General features: G+C 37.6%; 1 protein-coding gene across 6 annotated transcripts in view; it reads left to right on the top strand.

Moving 5' to 3' along the window:
- The window catches only part of myo16 (myosin XVI), a 236,169-nt gene that overhangs the window by 120,772 nt on the left and 95,621 nt on the right, over positions 1-19,776 (top strand). For all 6 annotated transcript variants that reach the window (XM_082175792.1, XM_082175791.1, XM_082175790.1 and 3 more), the window contains exons 9-13: positions 3,185-3,335; positions 4,103-4,253; positions 8,333-8,443; positions 13,698-13,763; positions 16,132-16,259. In XM_082175792.1, coding sequence (XP_082031918.1) covers positions 3,185-3,335; positions 4,103-4,253; positions 8,333-8,443; positions 13,698-13,763; positions 16,132-16,259 — 607 coding nt within the window. The remainder of the gene's footprint in view (positions 1-3,184; positions 3,336-4,102; positions 4,254-8,332; positions 8,444-13,697; positions 13,764-16,131; positions 16,260-19,776) is intronic.

The following is a 19,776-nucleotide window of genomic DNA, read 5'->3' as shown; positions in this document are numbered from 1 at the left end:
TGGTAAAGATTATTGAAGTATGACCCAGACATGACCTAAGTTAAGACATTTTTACAAAACATTGTCTACAAAATGCCTGTCATTATTCATTATTTCATTTACAGTACTGTTCAAAAGTTTGAGGTCGGTAAGATGTTTTTTTGCTTTTGAAAAGTCTCTTATGCTCACTTAGGCTGCATTTATTTGATCAGAAATATAGTAAAAACAGTAATATAAAAAATAAAATAAAAAAATAAAAAAATTGCCCCATCCATAGTATGTGGATATTAAATCTATCAGATATTACTGTGTACTGTATGTAGTAAGTTTCTGTGATTTTTACACAGAAACCAAAGTTGTCAGGGATGTGTTACACACTTGCTCTTCCTCTCTAGAGCTTTCTGTCGGGTGTGCATAATTCATAGCTGGGTATATTCACTCAGTTCTGTCCGCTACTCTGCTGATGTCTGTGAAACTGCTTCCACTAGCCTGTGGCTCAGGATGCTTAATATCACAACTACTGTCACGACTCATTTAAGCCAAGAGTTTCAAAGGGAAATATAATTAAAAACAAGATTTTTTTTTTAAATCAAACCAGTTAGATATATTATAACAGTCACACTTCAAAGGTCTCTCCCCAATCCACACAGATCATTTATGAAAACTTGCCTGCAAAAATAGGTTATTGAGAAACAACATGGTGTTTTTGTCATGTTAAATCACTGTCTATGTTTACATATCAAAATTGATTTCACTTGGCATCGAGTAACATTGAGTGATAATTATTTCACATTTTACGGTTGCTGTACATTTTTTCCCCAGTAACCTGATAGTCAAACTAATTATATGATTGTCAAACATTACATTATATTACATTATATTATGTTATATTATATTATATTATATTATATTATATTATATTATATTATATTATATTATATTATACACACATGTGGTACAAATCTGGCAGCTGTGGTTGGCAGACATTCATCATAAAAATATGGTGACAATGTTACAGGTATTACGGGGTGGAATATTGGTGCCTGTATATTTTACAACTTATAACCATATTATGTCATTGATATAATGTTAATATATCAATCAACTACCAATCTACTATTTTAATTTTAAATGTATTGATAATACAGGTGGTAAAATAAAAAAAAGCCCTACGATGGATATGAGTTCATTGTAAGTTGCCTATCCATAAAACACGGCCAATACTCGCATACAGATGATGCACATGGTCAAAACAACCACAAAACCCCCATCAGGGTAACACACAACACTAACATAATGCTGTTATCATCAATTAATTAATTAACTGAAAATTAAATGCAGGGACTTCTGGGATTGTCTCTTTTTGCTTTTTTCAACAAATCAAAACAAAAACATACATTTGTCAGTATAAATTACATATAATGTGATGTTAAACTATTTACTGTTTTTTACTGTAGCATTTTTACAGTCTTCTTCTGAAAAATACAAAAAACATTTGTAAATGTTTATTTAAAAAAAAACTGCAGTGCATGCTTCACGTGCAAAGACTCAATCTTACAATTGATCATTTAGAGATGTCATTTACATATTGGTACAGAAACTTTTGGTAATTTTTTTTCTTTTTTCTCCGAGGTGTGAGTTTTTTGCACAAAATAGTCTAAAAGTATTTATATGGCCATTTTGGTTGCCAAGTCTGTGGTTTTCCCGCAGAATTGGAATACTATTAAACTTGTTGTGAATTGATTTTTTATTTTTTTTCACCATGGGATGAAGGTTTGACTTATTGCATAAATTATTTTTGACTTAAAATGGTTGCATTTGAAATATTTTATATTCTTCCAATGATAACACTGTGCTAGATGTTAAGTTTTGTGAAGGGTGGCCATTGTAAGGGAGCCTTTAAGCGGTTTATGATCACTATGATAGTGGTTTTCACTTAGTATGACAGTGACTGTAAAATATGATTTTATGTATGGAATTGGCAAATTTGTAGTTTTGATATCTTAGATATGGTCATTGGGGTGTTTTTGATACGCAGACTTGACAATCCTTTAAATGTGCTGTTTTCTTATTAGTATGCCTTTAGGACTACTATGCAATAACCCTGTTTGCTTGTGAAATTAAATACAGCACTGTACTTCACTTATTAGGAAATATTTTTTATTTGTTTATTTTTGTTTTGAGGAGCCTCAGAGTAAAAAATATGTTATCAATAATAAAATAATTTGCCAATGGGATAAGATAAATAAACATATTGCAAGCATGTTTCCCTGAAAAGTCTTAGTATCTCATGCAATTTTGCTTCAAGTATCTTGAGGATGTTTAGAGTTATTTATTTTTTACTGGAAAACAACAAACTTATTGATTATGATCTCACTCTTTCAGTGCGCTACTTGGCTTGCAAGACAGAGACTCGTGCGCCTCGTACTAAACCTCCAGCAAGGTGTTAGATCCGTCTCCTTAGATCAGTCTTTCCCCAGCGCTCTGCATCTCAGACTTTAATCAATAGCTCATTCTAAGACCCCGGCTTAACTCAAGGATGTCTGGGATGAAACGCAGAGCCAAAGTGAATCCTTTCTTTTCACTTAAAGTCTCTTTAGAGAGCAGTGGTATATATCTGACTTTCTGAGAGAATGTGTGCGATTGGAGGATTGTTCTTTTGGATGTCACTCTCTTTCTCTTGAGAAAGACAAAAGGCTGGTCCCTTATCCTCTCTTAGGGTTTCTTTTAGGAGGGAAGGATTTTCTGCCTCTCCGTCCCCCCCAATCAGAGCACAGATGGATCAATCTGCAGCAGGGCTCAATGCCCATCACAAAACGGCCAGATCCATGCAAGAGACAGCAGGGGGTGAGAAATACAGAGGGAATGAGGGAGAACATTGATTGGATCCCAGGGGAAATCATGGCTCAAAATGACATAATAAATGCCATCTTTAGTCACTAATAATTGTCAGATTTTGAAAAGATTAAACTGTCTGCCTTCTCCTTCAAAAGGAATAGTTCACCCAAAAAGGAATGGTTAAATAACGTTGCCTTTCCAAACCAATATTGCCTTGAAGATTTTTACTTTATTTAAAAATAAAACAAGTCTCTTTGAAATCAACTTCATCTATATTTGGCTTGCATCAGCTCATCTGTTACAGTCACTTCTGACTTCTAGTAAGATGATTTATACATTGACCCACTGTGACTTTGTTTTTTTTCAGACGTCGCTGCTACTGAGCAGATTGCAGATATGCTGATGAGAGCAGAGGAATTCTGGGTACAGAGACAGACAGACCCCTCGGTCCCGTCTCCACAATCAGAAGAGCACTGCACAGAGGTCAACCAGGACAACAACCTGCCTGTAAAAAAACTGTATGTATAGTAGTTATTTACAGACTTTATTCATGATTCAGTGAATGTTTGGCCAGTCCATGGACTGTAGATTTGAGAGAATTCAGACGACATCAAGAAATGACTAGCAAAAGACAAAAAAATGTCCCTGTATGAGTACATGTGTTTTATATTTATAACATGAAATAGTTAGGCAATATTAAAGTCCCCCCAAATATTAGTACAGCTGCAAATGTGATTGATTTTATACAAAAGTTCAATAAACTAGATGTTAATATGAAGTGACTTTTATTTTAGAGACAATATTGCTTCATTTTGCAAGCAAAAGGAGCTTCAAACAAAGCCACGGCGAAACCATTGTGCATCTCTGATCAACACACAGTGGTGTTTTGTTGCTAAATGAATCAGAGTTTTTGAACGAATCAGTTGAGTGAATGATTCAATGACTTATTCATAAAGGCACGAGCTTATTACCTGAATAAATCAGCCATTTTGAATGAATCGGTTGAATTATTTAATTACTTGCGCGTTAAGACCAACTACTGGTGGTTTTAAATTCATATTTAAAGTACCTTTTTTAAATAATTTTATATTTCTAAATGTTATATTTAAAACATTCATCTCATGTCATTATTTACGCAATTAAGGTATAAATGCATTCATGTCACCTCTGAGCTGCATTAAACAGTCTGTAAATACAACTAAATGCCACTTCAGATGCAGCAAAGATGGATTTTTTGTAAAAAAAAAAAATATATATATATTAATTTGTTTCTCCCTTCCTTCAGAGCTACTATGGCTCTACCCATCTCTAGAAGGGACAGTTTGTTGGAGAAGGAGGCCATGTTCAGGGACTCAGGAGGAGCTCTGGCACAGCAGCCTTCACTTGATAACGGGCTGGATGGACCGTATCCCAGCACTGCAGGAAAACTGGAACAGGTCAGAGGAGAGATGAGAACTATCTGGGGAAAATTGTATCCTAAAGAATGTGTAAAAAAAAAGTCATAGGTTTTAAAGCATAGCTTCAATGCATAGCCACAATAATTTACAGTATAAAACTGAACCGATCTCATTCGTTCCACTTGCACAGAGCAATTGTATTCTGTTCTGGTCTTGCACATTCAGAGTAATTTGTCTTGTTTCTAAAGGGTAATAAAGAGAAATAAGTAACACCTAATACACTTAGATCCCGCCTCACCAAGGCAGGTTTTGGATCAATGCATTGAGAAAGTCCTGCCTCGCTATCGGTGTGCAGTGAGTAGAATCAGTCATAGTTTGGATGTAGAGAGCATTAGTAATCTATCCCACTGCACACTCTGACCCTACACACCCTTGACCTCTGATAAAACAGAGGAAATCAGTTCCATTACTCTCAGGCATGCAGTGCTGTGTGAGCTGAAAGTTTAGTGTGTGGGTGTGTATTAGGAAGCAGAAAGTGGACTTTACCACTTCTTTTACCATTTTATTGATAAAACAACATGACATGTAATCACAATGCATTTACACTATCGTTCAAATTGCTGGTGTCAGTAAGTTCTTTTTTTAATTCATTCAGAAATGGTGCATTCAATTGTTCAAAAAACAAACAAACAATACAAACATTTATAATATCATGGAATCCTGAAAAAATGTATTAAGCATCACAACTGTTTTTAACAATGATAATAATAAGAAATGTTACTTGAGCAGCAAAATTAGAATGATTTCTGAAGAATCATGTAACCCTGAAGTAATGATGCTGAAAATTCAGCTTTGACGTCAGAGAAATAAATTACATTTTGAAATATATTAAAGAAAATGGTTATTATACATTATTACAGATTTTACAGCCTTGGTGAGCATAATAGTCTAAAAAGATCAAACTATTAACTATCATTTTTGCCTCAAACTCCTAATTACTGCTTATTAATAGTTAGAAAGGTAGTTGTTGAATTTAAGCCGCGTTTCCACCGAAATTACCCGGAACAATTTGTACCAGGAACACTTTTTTTAGCCCCAGACCGGTTGCTTTCTGCGTTTACACCGCGGTCTAAAGTACTGGGAAGGTAAACTACGCGCAACTGCTCCTCCCAGTCTGCGACGGACAGTAATCAGTTTTGAGCGCCACATTTATAATAAGTATGGAGGAGATTCAAACTGTGCTGCAGTTATGTATTGGTTTACTAACGAGGTAATTACAAAACAAAATAGACGAGCACTGATACTAAAGCGTGTTCAGAAAGCTCGTATGCGTATAAAATTAGACAACGTATATGTTATCAGTTATTGTGAGATGCCTGGGACGAACATGCAAAAATTTCCTCTTTCGCAAATACGCTTAATAAAAGCCTGAACCACGTCTATCAATCATAAATAGTGACAGTCTTGTAAATAGTTGTTTGTTACTAACCTCAAAGCGCTATTTAAATCCTGTTATAGTAAATTTGTAACATGGTTTGGAGTGCCTTGCAATAGATGACAATGTGTAAACATAATGACTTAATAATAAAAGCTGTGGCAGAAAAGAGACGAGCACTGATAAAGCGTGTTCAGTAAGCTCGTAATGCTAACGTTAAGATTAGGGCTGGGGGAATTAACGCGTTAATCTTTGCGATTAATTTGAAATGTTTAACGCGTAAAAAAAAAATAACGCAATAAACGCAGCACTTTTTTTTTTTTTTTTTTTTTTAATTATTTCCTGTTGCGGCTGCTATTGAAAAGACCGAAATATGCCCTCCCGCCTCTCCGTGTTCGGCGATCAGGTTTCATTCTCGCGCAGCTTTCATGAGCGGGTCTTTTCCGCTCCGTGTGTGTGTGTGTGTGTGTGTGTGTGTGTCGGCGCGCTCTGTCGTTAACGGCCCAGCGGTGCGCTCTCAGTTCCGTGTGTGTGTGTGTGTGTGTGTGTGTGTGTGTGTGTGTGTGTGTGTGTGTGTCAGCGCGCTCTGTCGTTAACGGCCCAGCGGCGCGCTCTCAGTTCCGTGTATGTGTGTGTGTGTGTGTGTGTGTGTCGGCGGCTCTGTCGTTAACGGCCCAGCGGCGCGCTCTCAGTTCCGTGTATGTGTGTGTGTGTGTGTCTGTGTGTGTGTGTGTGTGTGTGTGTGTGTTTCGGCGGCTCTGTCGTTAACGGCCCAAACGCTTCAATCATGTACTAAGCACTGGAAAAGTAAAGTCCGCTCAAATAACGTGAAGTTTGCTGAGCTGGTATAGCCATGCTGGGCAACAATGGTAAAATGATGACCTGCTTTGATCACATGCTCTGCTAATAATAGTAGGACTATATTTTATTTTGATAATTAGTTAAAAAAATAAAAAATAATAATAATCTGTTAAATTGATTATATTTTAATATAGGGCTATTTTCTGTTCCTTTTCCCCCCTGTGTTGTTTAATTAGGTGATTCTAAGTTAAAAGGAATAGTTCACTTTAAAATGAAAATTCTGTCATCATACTCACCCTCATGTTGTTTTCAAACCTGTATGAATTTCTTTCTTCTACTGAACACAAAGGAAGATATTTAGAAGAATGTCAGTAACCAGACAGTTTCTGGGTCCCATTGTCTTTAGGAAAAATATATACTATGGAAGTCAATGGTACCAGAAACTGTCTGGTTACTGACATTCTTCTAAATATATTCCTTTCTGTTCAGCAGAAGAAAGAAATTCATACAGGTTTGAAACAACATGAGGGTGAGTATATGATGACAGAATTTTCATTTTAAAGTGAACTATTCCTTTAAATATTGATGATTACAAGCTTGGGGGAAACGCAATTAATTGCAATTAATTACAGAAATTGTGCAATTAATTAGTTAATTTTTTTTAATCGATTCCCACCCCTAGTTAAGATATAAAATTTGTATGTTATCAGCTTTGCGGACATTGACCGTGAGATGGCTGGGACGAACGTGCAGAAAGTTTCCTCTTCCACAGATACCCTTAATAAAGCCTGAAACTCGTCGCCAGTTTAAAAAAAAATTTAATTCCATATTTGCAGACAGACAACTCTTACTGCATGAAGCCACGACACGAACCGCAATAGATTTTTTAAAAAGGGAGGTTAAAAATAAATAAATGCTGTGTGGAATCATCCAACCAAAATACGGCGTGAACACAACCAATCAGCTTGTGCAGCGCACAAGTCCCACCCCTGAAAGTTCCTGAACTTTGAAAAAGTACTACCTCATGAGCAGGGACTATCGGAGGGGGAAATATTTACCCGGAACTTCATTTAGACCCTGGTTCCTGCGGTGTAAACACATCGAGTACCAGCCCAAAGTTCCTAGTTCCTGGGGAAAGTTCCTGCGGTGGAAACGCGGCTTTAGGGATTGGTTAGGATTAGGAATGTAGAATATGGTCATGCAGAATAAGGCATTAATATGTGCTTTATAAGTACTAATAAACAGCCAATATCCTAGTAATTTGGGTTTCACTTTATTTTGATGGTCCCTTTAACACATTCTGTTGTCTAGAAGTAACATTGCACCTACATGTCTACTAACTCTCATTAGAGTATTAGTAGACTGTGGTAGGGTTAGGGTTAGAATAAGTTGATATGTAGTTACAAAGTTACTTATAGTCAGTAGAATGTGAAGGTCCTCCAACAGACAATAAAGAGTTATCAGATATTAAGCAGAAAGTCTACTAATACTCTAATGAGAGTTAGTTGACATGTAGTTGCAAAGTTACTTATAGTCAACAGAATGTTCAAAAGGGACCATCAAAATAAAGTGTTACCGTAATTTGCATGCTAATAAGCAACTTGTTAATAGTGAGAATTGGACCTTAAACTAAATTGTTACCTATGTTTATAATAACGTGCCCTGATGAGTCATGCACAATAAAACCAGGGGCTTTTATTAAAATATAGTTCACCTAATAGTTTGCCCAAAGATAAACATTAATTATTTATGTTTCGTGTATGATTCCAAATCAAAATGCTGTTATTGTGTATCTGTGGAACATGAAAGGAGATTTTATTTATTATTATTCATTAATTTTTTTAATACATTTTTTTTTTATGTATATGATAATGTATTTCAGGTTAAACTGATGCCTCCTGCCCCTAATGATGACCTTGCATCCCTCAGCGAGCTCACGGACAGCAGCCTGCTCTACGAGATGCAGAAGCGCTTCGCCAACGACCAGATATATGTATGTAAATATACAAGCACACATACTATAATTGGGCTTTTGTTTTGCCTTTGGTTTTCCAACTCTTAGTCTAGCCCCTCCAGCAAGAGCCCTTCATTCTCTGTTTTAACCCACTCTGAGGGAGGCGACATCCGGATTCTGGCCTCTATCATACACTCTTTCACCAAGCCATCCGGTCCAGTGTGCCTCTCGCACACTCATTGCTGCTGGATCTCTTGTCTTGTGGTCTTGGAGAGCGGCCAAGGCCTCTGTTTGTAGTGTGGCCAGGGACTGGTGTTTGGATGGCAGCCCTCTAGGTCTCACTGTATTCAGGCCAAAGACTTGAGCCAGCCCTGGGGAGATGAAAAGACATTGACTCTCTGTTAACGGCTGCTGTCGTTACTGCTACTATTACTGCCATGACTGTTGCTGCTATAAATCTTGGCCTCTGACGTTTACTACATGTCTTGATGCTACTGTGATCCTACAATGGTACTATCTCATTCGCATACTGTATATACTGTGAATTCGGACATACTACTTGACTCGCATACTGTTTTTTGCCTATTATAAAGTATGGAGGTAGGCATATTTGGATGCAGTGAATCAGTTTCCTTTCAATTACTGCCACCATGGATACTTCCAATTGCATTACTACTATTAATATTAAACGGGCCATATTTTACGTTTTACATTTCTTTCTTCAAACACTGGTGATTTAGATTTATGAGCATTTGCTACCTTTTTATTTACTCTTAGGGGCCTATCAAACACCCGGCGCAATGCGTTTAAAAAAAAAAAAAAATTTGCTAGTTTTTTGTTTTGCTAGTCCTGTACCTAGTTGTTTAAATAACAAATGCATTTGCGCCCAGTTGTGTGCGCATGGGCGTGCTGGTCTGAAAATGAGGTGTGTTCATTGCTATTTTGAGGCAACTGAAATAGACTGCACCATTGACCAACACAAACCTGGTCTAAAGTCAATAGTATATATTTTTTTTGTTATTTAAAGGGCGCATTAGTAATGTGTGCCCGTAGGCGGGTGCACAACGCGCAAACACTCTGCTTATTACACACACAGGGATGCGCAGCAGCACACAAACATGCCAAATATTTAAAATAAAAGGATTAGCCTACAATGTAAAATATTATTTTTGTGTGTATAAAGATATGGTGGAATCCGGCTTGTCCCATAGATGGTCTGCTTGCACGCTTTAACCTCACGCACGAGCAGATCCGTATGCACACTGGAGACGCGTTCATTCTTTCCACTATCAAATTCCGTCATGTAAATAGCAATCCGCCATGGTGCGAGTGCAACTGGCTTTTAAATGGAATGGGAGATGAGACTCTGAATGGTTTATTGCATGTTACACCCAAAACACACCCATTACTCATTATGAGAATAGGGAAAACCCTTTTAGACCATGCGCTGGGTGCGCCGACCATTTTTCCCGTCGTTAAACTAGCAGAAGTGGATTCAGACACACCCTAAGTGAACTTGCGCCCTGCGCTTTAGACCATGCGCTTAGATCATTAAAATAGGGCCCTTAGGATTGAGTTTGTGTTTTTCATGATGTACCTTTTAAGACTTTTATTATTGGGTTACCTTTTCATATATGTGAAATGACTAACAATGACTTGCCAAGTTGCTGAATAATGAGGGGTCATTGATGGGGCTGGGTAATATATTGAATTTTCTTGCCCTGTTTGCGATTAATTTTGGTGGCATTTGCTCAAATTAAATATGTAAATGTTGGCAGTTTACAGTACATATTTGTACGGTACATTGCTTTTTTTTGTGTGTTTTTTTTTAGCAATTCTCAACACCTCAGTAGAGCATCCATTCTTACAGTCACACGCATATACACCCTCTCTTCATGTGGCATGACTTGTTCTGTCCTAAAGGAGAGTTTTATTTTCTTATGAATCAATCAGAACACAATTAAAGGAATAAATCCATCTCTATATTCATCCCCCACCTCAACTTGGATCGTTCAAACAGGCCTGCGGTCCGTAATGCCTGGCAGTCGACTACACACTGTGCTCCTTCATGACCGGAGCCAAATCTGTGCTTAATGGCCACTGCTATTCCCACACTTTTCAATGGGGCATAATGAAGTCTCCCTACTGATATGGAGGGAGAGAGCAGAGATGGGGACTTTTGTGTTACACTGTAATGGGGTCTAATGATGTCTGTCATTACTGCAATGATGGATCGAGATGGTGATGGTTACTGATCGTTTAGCATTAGATGGAAAGAGTGAGAGATGCCAGACATGCACTTTGTAAGAGGAAATTGATCCATGTTTCCCTCAGCAGATGAGAAGTCCTGTCTGATGTTGCTTATTTAGTTCATTCACCTCTAGATGTAGATACAAGCTTCTCTAATATGGACTAGTATACCCTCCACACCAACAAAGGATGCTCTATGATCTGCTTTCTGAGTCTTGTCATAACAAATAGGTCGGACGTGTTCACGATCCTCTGAGAAAGAGCCCAAGTATGCCAGTATTCATCAGATGTTTTGTGAAACTAAGACTGAAAGGTAATTGACCTTCAGGTTGCTCTTGAGAGCTCACTAGACTATACAGCAGCAACCTGGCCCTCTATTCCCATGAGGCATTGCTGTGGTGTTGGTGATAAGGCTTGTTATTGAGTATTCTGACCAGGAGCAAGGATTGAGGCTGGTGACCCTGATGAGAGGTAACTTAGCTGTTGGCCTGTACTGAAACCCTTGGGACTCATGAGTGCCATCATAACCGCTGGATACAATTTAGATGGTTTTGTTTTTCTGTGGTGTGTTTATCTGAAATATGTGATGCCATTGACATGGAAGAACTACATAAGTACACTACCATTCAAATGTTTTTGGAAGAAGACTCTTATTCTTACCAAAGGCTGAATTTATTTGTTCAGAAATGCAGTAAAAACCGTAATATTGTGAAATATTATTACCATTTTAAAATATCTGAATACATTTTAAAATGCAATTTATTCCTGATGGCGAAGCTGAATATTCAGCATCATTACTCCAGCCTTCAGTGTCACATGATCCTTCAGAAATCATTTTAATATGCTGATTTAGCACTCAAGAATTATTTTTTTTATTACTATCAATGTTGAAAACAGTAGTGTTGCTTAATGTTTTTTTTGTGGAAAACGTGATACTTTTTTCAAGATGAATTGGTCAATGGAAAGTTCAGAAGAACAGTGTTTATTAAAAACAATATTTTTCAATATTTTAAATGACTTTACTGTCACTTTTGATCAATTTAATGCATCTTTGCTGAATAAAAGTACCTTAAAAAGAAAAAAAAGAACTGACCCCAAAATTGTGAATGGTATTGTATTGCAGACCATTCTTCTATACAGAATCTCTCCAGATCCTTCAAATGTTGATAGACTCTCCTCTTCAGTTTTCTATAGGGTTCAGGTCAGGGGACTGGGATGGCCATGGCAGAACCTTCATTTTGTGCTCAGTGACACATTTTGTATTAATTTTAATGTTTGTTTGGATCGTTGTCCTGATGGAAGATCCAACCACGGCCCATTATAAGATTTCTAGCAGAGACAGTCAGGTTGTGATTTATTTTTATTTATTTTTTTATCTGTTGATATTTGATAGAATTCATGATGCCATGTGTCTGAACAAGATGTCCTGGACCTCCAGCAGAAAAATAGGCCCTCAACATTAAAGATAAAGTATTATATTTGCTTTGCAATGGGCAAAGTGGGCAAACCATGCGGTACTTTTTATGCTTTTCATTTATTTTTTCCACAAATCTCCTGCTATGATTCTTGTCGAGTCTTAGGCCACTCAAATTATATTCCTCGCCATGCATTAAGACAATATAGTCACACGTCATCATCCAGGCAGATTCATAACCTCTCCGGTTTAATTGCAACGTCTTAATTATTGCCCTGATGGTGGAAACTAAATGCTTTAGTTATTTTCTTACAGTTACTTTCTATTTTGTGTAGCTTTACAAGCTTTCGCTGCACATCAGGGGCCGTATTCACAAAGCATTTTATCTTACCACTAGGAGTACTCCTAAATCGCACTAAAAGATTTTAGCTTGGAGTTTTCTCTTAAAAGTTATTCACAACGCCTTTCAGACCTACTCTTAGTAAAGAAAAATGACAACTCCTAAACTAAGAGTGAGTCTTCGTTGCTATGGATGACGTCATTACTCATGCACGAGCTTGACTGAAGTGACCACCTTGATTGGCTGATGATTGTAACGCGGGAATGATTCCAAACACCTCCCCTACGATGATGAGTGACAGGTGACAGGTCTGAGAATGCGTGCGCTACACAAGTAGTGCGAAGGACGGAAGATGATGAATAACTGAATAAATAGCCTAAATGAATAAAGAGTAAGGCAAAACCAATAGCCTAGTAGCCTAATGAAACAAATGGATTGATGCAATATCTTTGCAACATTATTGAATTAATCTGTCACTATGTGCCTCTGCCTAAGTTTGCAAAGAGAAGAACATTTTAATTTGATTCACAATGAAACGTTACAATTAGTTTACTTGCAATGAGTAGCCTAGTTTTGGTTGTTGTTGGCGTTATTTCATCCCTAGTTATGCCTACAATGCAAAATTGTTCCCTCGCGATTGGAAGCTCCTGTAGCCGCCGCATACGCATTTCAAAACATCCCAACGTGTGAAATGCCACAAAAAGCGGTTTGTGAATAGGTCTTAGTGAGTTAGGAGTCCTCTCGACTTCTTTTAAGCTGTCCCAGACTTAGGTGCTACTTTTAGGGCTAAAATGCTTCGTGAATTACTCTTAGTCAAAAAAATTAGGAGTCCTAAAGTTAGGAGTGACACGCCCATTATTTTTAGGAGTTGCTCCTAAATTCGCCAGTTAGGAGCTACTTTTAGTCTTAAAATTCTTTGTGAATACGGCCCCAGAACAGTAATCTTTGTTTTTACCTATTGTGATGAATGATATTTACCAAGGGTGCCAATAATTTTGACCACCACTGTATATTACTAGCTACTAAGTGGCTCGGACAATTATCTTTCAAAGATTTAAGGCTGTTAATCTTACAGTCTCTCTCAAAAACAGTGATTAGTTCTTCCTCAAAAGCTCTCATTTCATCAAGCCAGCAAACGTGACAACATTTTGAATGAGACTCCTAGAAGTTGCGTAGCACCAACCAATCAAATTGAAACTACTAATTTCAGGCAGTTTTTGTCATTATTTGTGTGCAAAATGATGGACTGTCACTGTTTACATGATAACTCAAATTCTCTGTATTTTCAGACGTACATTGGACACATTCTTCTCCTCATTAACCCTTACAAGGACCTGCCCATCTACTCTAATCTCGTAAGTACAGACAAGTGTGTGTGTTTTTTTTATTGTTTTTTTATGAAATCAATATTCAATTCATCAGCAGTATGATTTACAATGTGCATCTGTATATCTGGCCTTTTTGATTTGTTCTCTAGTTCACACACTAAGCGCAGCGCTACACATCTAGTTCAAACAGGACTTGATCTTCTGATAAATTATTCATGTCCTTCCTGACAGTGATAGCCTACTCAACATACAGCACCCACTTCCTGTGCCCTCTTCATCTACCCATCAGATCTTCTCCCCTCCTTCCTCTATTTATTTCTGTATATTCCTCAATATTGTTAGAGGTTCTCAAGTTCTCAAGCCCGACTGCCGTCCCCTCAGATACAGCTGGCTGTCCACAGAAAGACAGAGTTGATGAGAACACACTCATCAGGGACACACAGCATGTGCTGCCCACCGCTAAGAAAAATAAAAGATGACAAGATGACCATCTGTCCGGCGTAACGCTTTATTGGCACGTGAAGGGGAGCAGAGGAGTAGATAGAACACACACACACACACTTTATAAATGATATGCAGTGGATCCGCTGGGGCGTCTGTCCCCTGTTGGCCCCCTGCATCAGAGACTCATTTCAGGCATGATTTCTCCTGTGTGTCCCCCAGATTGGGGCTCAGAGGCAGAATGACGCATTGAAAGAGAAGGACATATAGCATCATCTGTGATGGCCTCAGACCACCATCATGCTCAGGTTACATCATCTGACCCCCTTTATCACGTACTTTAATCTAGGGTCTGTATATCAATCTCTGTCCTTCAGTGCAAAGCCTCCATCTTGTCCCTTCATACTGTCCAAGCGATGCTGTATGGCTAATTTTCAATAAATTCCAATCACTTCGGTCTAAAATCCAAACTATACTGACTAAACTAAAATATTATTAAATATATATTTTTAAGTAACTTTAAAGTCCGCGTGAACCGGAAGTTGCAAACGACTTTTCTCCAGTGCTGTGACGTATTTCCCAGTGAAAAGGAATATTGAACAGAGGGCAGGGTTTTACTCTAGCGCTCCTCCTCTCCATCTCTCGCTCATTACAGACTAACGATTTGAGGTTCTTTTGTGTTCTTTTTTGCTTTGATGTTTTGTTTCAGTGTTGTTGTTTTTTTTGTTGTTGTTTTTTTTTGCTTTTTATGTTTTGGTTTGATTTCAGTTTGTTTTTTGTTGTGTTTTGTTTTGGGGTCTTTTAAATGCATCTGTTTTTGTGTTTTTTGTTTTGTTTTTTGTTTTGTTTTGTTTTGTTTTGTTTTGTTTTGTTTTGTTTTGTTTTGTGTTTTGTTTTGTTTTGTTGTGGTTGAGTGTGTTTGTTTTGTCCATGCACAGGATTGTGGGATATCATAAGCAAAAAGTGAAATGTTCATCTACTGTATGCTGCCTTCTAAAACCAGATAAAGGATTTTCACAGTAGTAGACAGAATATTACACAAACTTTGTCTATGACAATAGTCTTCTGCACATGTGGTGTTCATACATTTGGTCAATTGTGGACCTCAGTGTACTGCCTATTGAAGGCTGCAATTTTCGTGATTCATACACAGCCTGCAACTCTCTCTTCCTCTCTCCTTCATGTGCCCTTGTGTGCAGTATGTGTGTGTTGTGTGTCAGTGGTAAAGGGTCATGTTTTTACTCAATTCATATTGCTTTATTGGCATGACATATTTGGTTACATATTGCCAAAGCATTGCACAAAGCAAAAATAAACAAACAAACAAGAAACATATATACTCTGTCTCTCTCACTGTCTCAATCTCCAGTGTTGCTGTGTGTGTGTGTGTGTGTGTGTGTGTGTGTGTGTGTGTGTGTAGTGAAATTCACATCAAAGCCGTTTAGCTGTCACCATGATGCTCAGCGTCTTGTTTTCAATTGCCTGGACCAAAGGATCAAGTTTCTGTGCTGTGGCTATAAATGTTTAAATAAATGCAAGTAAGAAAAGACCAATCACAATGTTATTCAATTCATATTGTAGATGTAAAAATAAAGACTAGTCAGAATTTCATATGCAAATATCACAATGATGTAATTACTGTTGGTCACATTTAGAATTTTTCTTTTTAAGATAAAATTTCTTAGCTTACAAAAAGGCAATAGAAGATAGCAAAAGGCGAAGACCTGAAATTGTCCACAAAATAAAGTTTTAAATGTCTAAAGAGTGTTTAAAGAGTCTTTACGTTAAGCACCTCAGGCTTAATTAACTGCAGGAGTTTAATGCTTAAAGGTTTAGTACTAATCCAGACCAGAGTGTTTGAAGAATCTCAATACTAACAAGCACAGGTCATGGGAAATTAGCAAAGTTATGTAAATGTGTAATGCTTATCTCTCTCCTTGTCTCTCTCTCTCAGGTCAGTCAGTTGTATCTGAGCTCCAGTGGTCGTCTGTGTTCCTCTCTCCCGCCTCATATCTTCTCTTCAGCTGAGCGCGCTTATCACATGATGCTGCAGGAGCGACGCCCACAGTGTTTCATCATCAGGTGCCGCCCACTGACATGCATAACACTGCCACATCTGTCATTCATTCTTCACCTTTTCATGTTTTACGTGCACAATTAATAAATAAATAAACAAATAAACCTATATATATATATATATATATATATATATATATATATATATATATATATATAAATTAATGAATGAATGAATGAATGAAAAAAAAAATGAAAAAAAATGAAAGTTTACTTTTTGGAACACCTATAAAAAGTTTTTAAAAAGTATTTCATCAATAGGATGGTGGCGATTTCCCCTTTGAGGTGGATGCAATATTACGCTCTAAATAACAAAGACTGACAAAATGCATGTCCTCAAAGTGTTGTCCAGTGTAAATAAAGGGGCATAGAAATTATCTGAACGAGGGGATAACATTAAATTATAAACTTTATAAAAGCTTTATCAGGTATTAATATTAATGAGGTGACCTAACATTCACCCATTGATTGTCACTGATTTGCTGAAAAGCAGGTAAGTGGACACTAATATAATACTAATATATAATGTAATACTAATGTAGAATATAGAATAGAATACTAATATATAATACAATAATAATAATAGAATAGAATAGAATTGAATTGTTGCTGGGCAACGATTAATCGCATCCAAAATAAAAGTTTGTTTACACATAATATATGTGTGTGTACTGTGTATAATTATTTTGTATATATAAAGTACACATGTATGTATGTATGTATGTATGCATGTATGTATGTGCAAATATATACATGCAAATATTTTAGATACATAATTTATATTATATATAAATGTTTTATATATAAATAACACATTTATCTTAAATGTATACATGCATGTGTGTGTATTTATATAAACAAAATAATTATACACAGTACACACAAACTTTTATTTATTTTTTTGTTCAGGAATGGAGTTGAAGTTGTGGTAATTCATATGCATTTATATACAGTGAGGAAAATAAGTATTTGAACACCCTGCTATTTTGCAAGTTCTCCCACTTAGAAATCATGGAGGGGTCTGAAATTGTCATCGTAGGTGCATGTCCACTGTGAGAGACATAATCAAAAAAAAATAATCCAGAAATCACAATGTATGATTTTTTAACTATTTATTTGTATGATACAGCTGCAAATAAGTATTTGAACACCTGAGAAAATCAATGTTAATATTTGTTACAGTAGCCTTTGTTTGCAATTACAGAGGTCAAACGTTTCCTGTAGTTTTTCACCAGGTTTGCACACACTGCAGGAGGGATTTTGAGATGGTCTTCACTGCAGAACATGAAATCCACGGGGAGGAGTCGGATCCAGATCCAACTCCTCCCACCTTACATATACCTAAACCTACCCATCTCCACCCCCTGATCCCTAAACCCACCCCTAAACCTACCCATCTCCACCCCTTAATCCCTAGACCCACCCCTAAACCTACCAATCTCCACCCCTTATATCTGGATCCAACTCCGCCCCCCGGATCTCGTGTACTGTATTGAGGTGCTACTGGGGATTTTGGCCCACTCCTCCACACAGATCTTCTCTAGATCAGTCAGGTTTCTGGGCTGTTGCTGAGAAACACGGAGGTTGAGCTCCCTCCAAAGATTCTCTATTGGGTTTAGGTCTGGAGACTGGCTAGGCCACGCCAGAACCTTGATATGCTTCTAACAGAGCCACTCCTTGGTTATCCTGGCTGTGTGCTTCGGGTCATTGTCATGTTGGAAGACCCAGCCTCGACCCATCTTCAATGCTCTAACTGAGGGAAGGAGGTTGTTCCCCAAAATCTCGCAATACATGGCCCCGGTCATCCTCTCCTTAATACAGTGCAGTCGCCCTGTCCCATGTGCAGAAAAAAAACCCCAAAGCATGATGCTACCACCCCCATGCTTCACAGTAGGGATGGTGTTCTTGGGATGGTACTCATCATTCTTCTTCCTCCAAACACGGTTAGTGGAATTATGACCAAAAAGTTCTATTTTGGTCTCATCTGACCACATGACTTTCTCCCATGACTCCTCTGGATCATCCAAATGGTCATTGGCAAACTTAAGACGGGCCTTGACATGTGCTGGTTTAAGCAGGGGAACCTTCCGTGCCATGCATGATTTCAAACCATGACGTCTTAGTGTATTACCAACAGTAACCTTGGAAACGGTGGTCCCAGCTCTTTTCAGGTCATTGACCAGCTCCTCCCGTGTAGTTCTGGGCTGATTTCTCACCTTTCTTAGGATCATTGAGACCCCACGAGGTGAGATCTTGCATGGAGCCCCAGTCCGAGGGAGATTGACAGTCATGTTTAGCTTCTTCCATTTTCTAATGATTGCTCCAACAGTGGACCTTTTTTCACCAAGCTGCTTGGCAATTTCCCCGTAGCCCTTTCCAGCCTTGTGGAGGTGTACAATTTTGTCTCTAGTGTCTTTGGACAGCTCTTTGGTCTTGGCCATGTTAGTAGTTGGATTCTTACTGATTGCATGGGGTGGACAGGTGTCTTTATGCAGCTAACGACCTCAAACAGGTGCATCTAATTTAGGATAATAAATGGAGTGGAGGTGGACATTTTAAAGGTCTTTGAGGGTCAGAATTCTAGCTGATAGACAGGTGTTCAAATACTTATTTGCAGCTGTATCATACAGATAAATAGTTTAAAAAAAATCATATATTGTGATTTCTGGATTTTTATTTTTTTTGGATTATGTCTCTCACAGTGGACATGCACCTACGATGACAATTTCAGACCCCTCCATGATTTCCAAGTGGGAGAACTTGCAAAATAGCAGGGTGTTCAAATACTTATTTTCCTCACTATATATATATATATATATATATATATATATAGATAGATAGATAGATAGATAGATAGATAGATAGATAGATAGATAGACTGGTAATTTTATTTATTTTTTTTACCTGTAAATTGACAATTTCAGACCCCTCCATGATTTCCAAGTGGGAGAACTTGCAAAATAGCAGGGTGTTCAAATACTTATTTTCCTCGCTGTATATTATATTATACATGTATATTAATATAATTTTATTTAAAAGTATCAAAATAAATAAATAATGGAAATCATAAAAAATATATGTAAATGTATTGGTCAAAAGGTGTGGGAACCCTGTAACCATAAAATATGTCCAGATGTGTGGCCAGATGCTACCAAATACATTCCACAGGACATTTTCTACCTTCTGTCATTTATGCACCAGCTTGTATTTTATAATAGCGCTCCACAGCTCAGTAAGTGATCCCGTTCTGGCAAAGAGGTCCAAATGAGGTCGCATTAGAAATGCCTTCCCTCATTTTGGTATAGCGCCTCCTACATCGCCCGAGAAGCTCTCGCTAAACGCTGTCACGGAGACAAATGTGCCGGGGACGGTGTAAATCCAAACCTGTTAAAAGCTCTCAGGGAGATTAATGGATGAAGTGGCAGTGGTGTAGCCCGCACTCTGTCCTGCTTTGCACTCCGGTCATCTCTGATTACAATTAAATCCTGTTTCACATTCTGATGCTTCTCTGCTGGCCCAATCC

This window comes from Leuciscus leuciscus (assembly GCF_965113295.1).
Source record: "Leuciscus leuciscus genome assembly, chromosome: 7".
Lineage (NCBI taxonomy): Eukaryota > Metazoa > Chordata > Actinopteri > Cypriniformes > Leuciscidae > Leuciscus > Leuciscus leuciscus.
The sequence above is the reverse complement of the archived record's forward strand: the minus strand, read 5'-3'. Positions and strand labels throughout refer to the sequence as shown.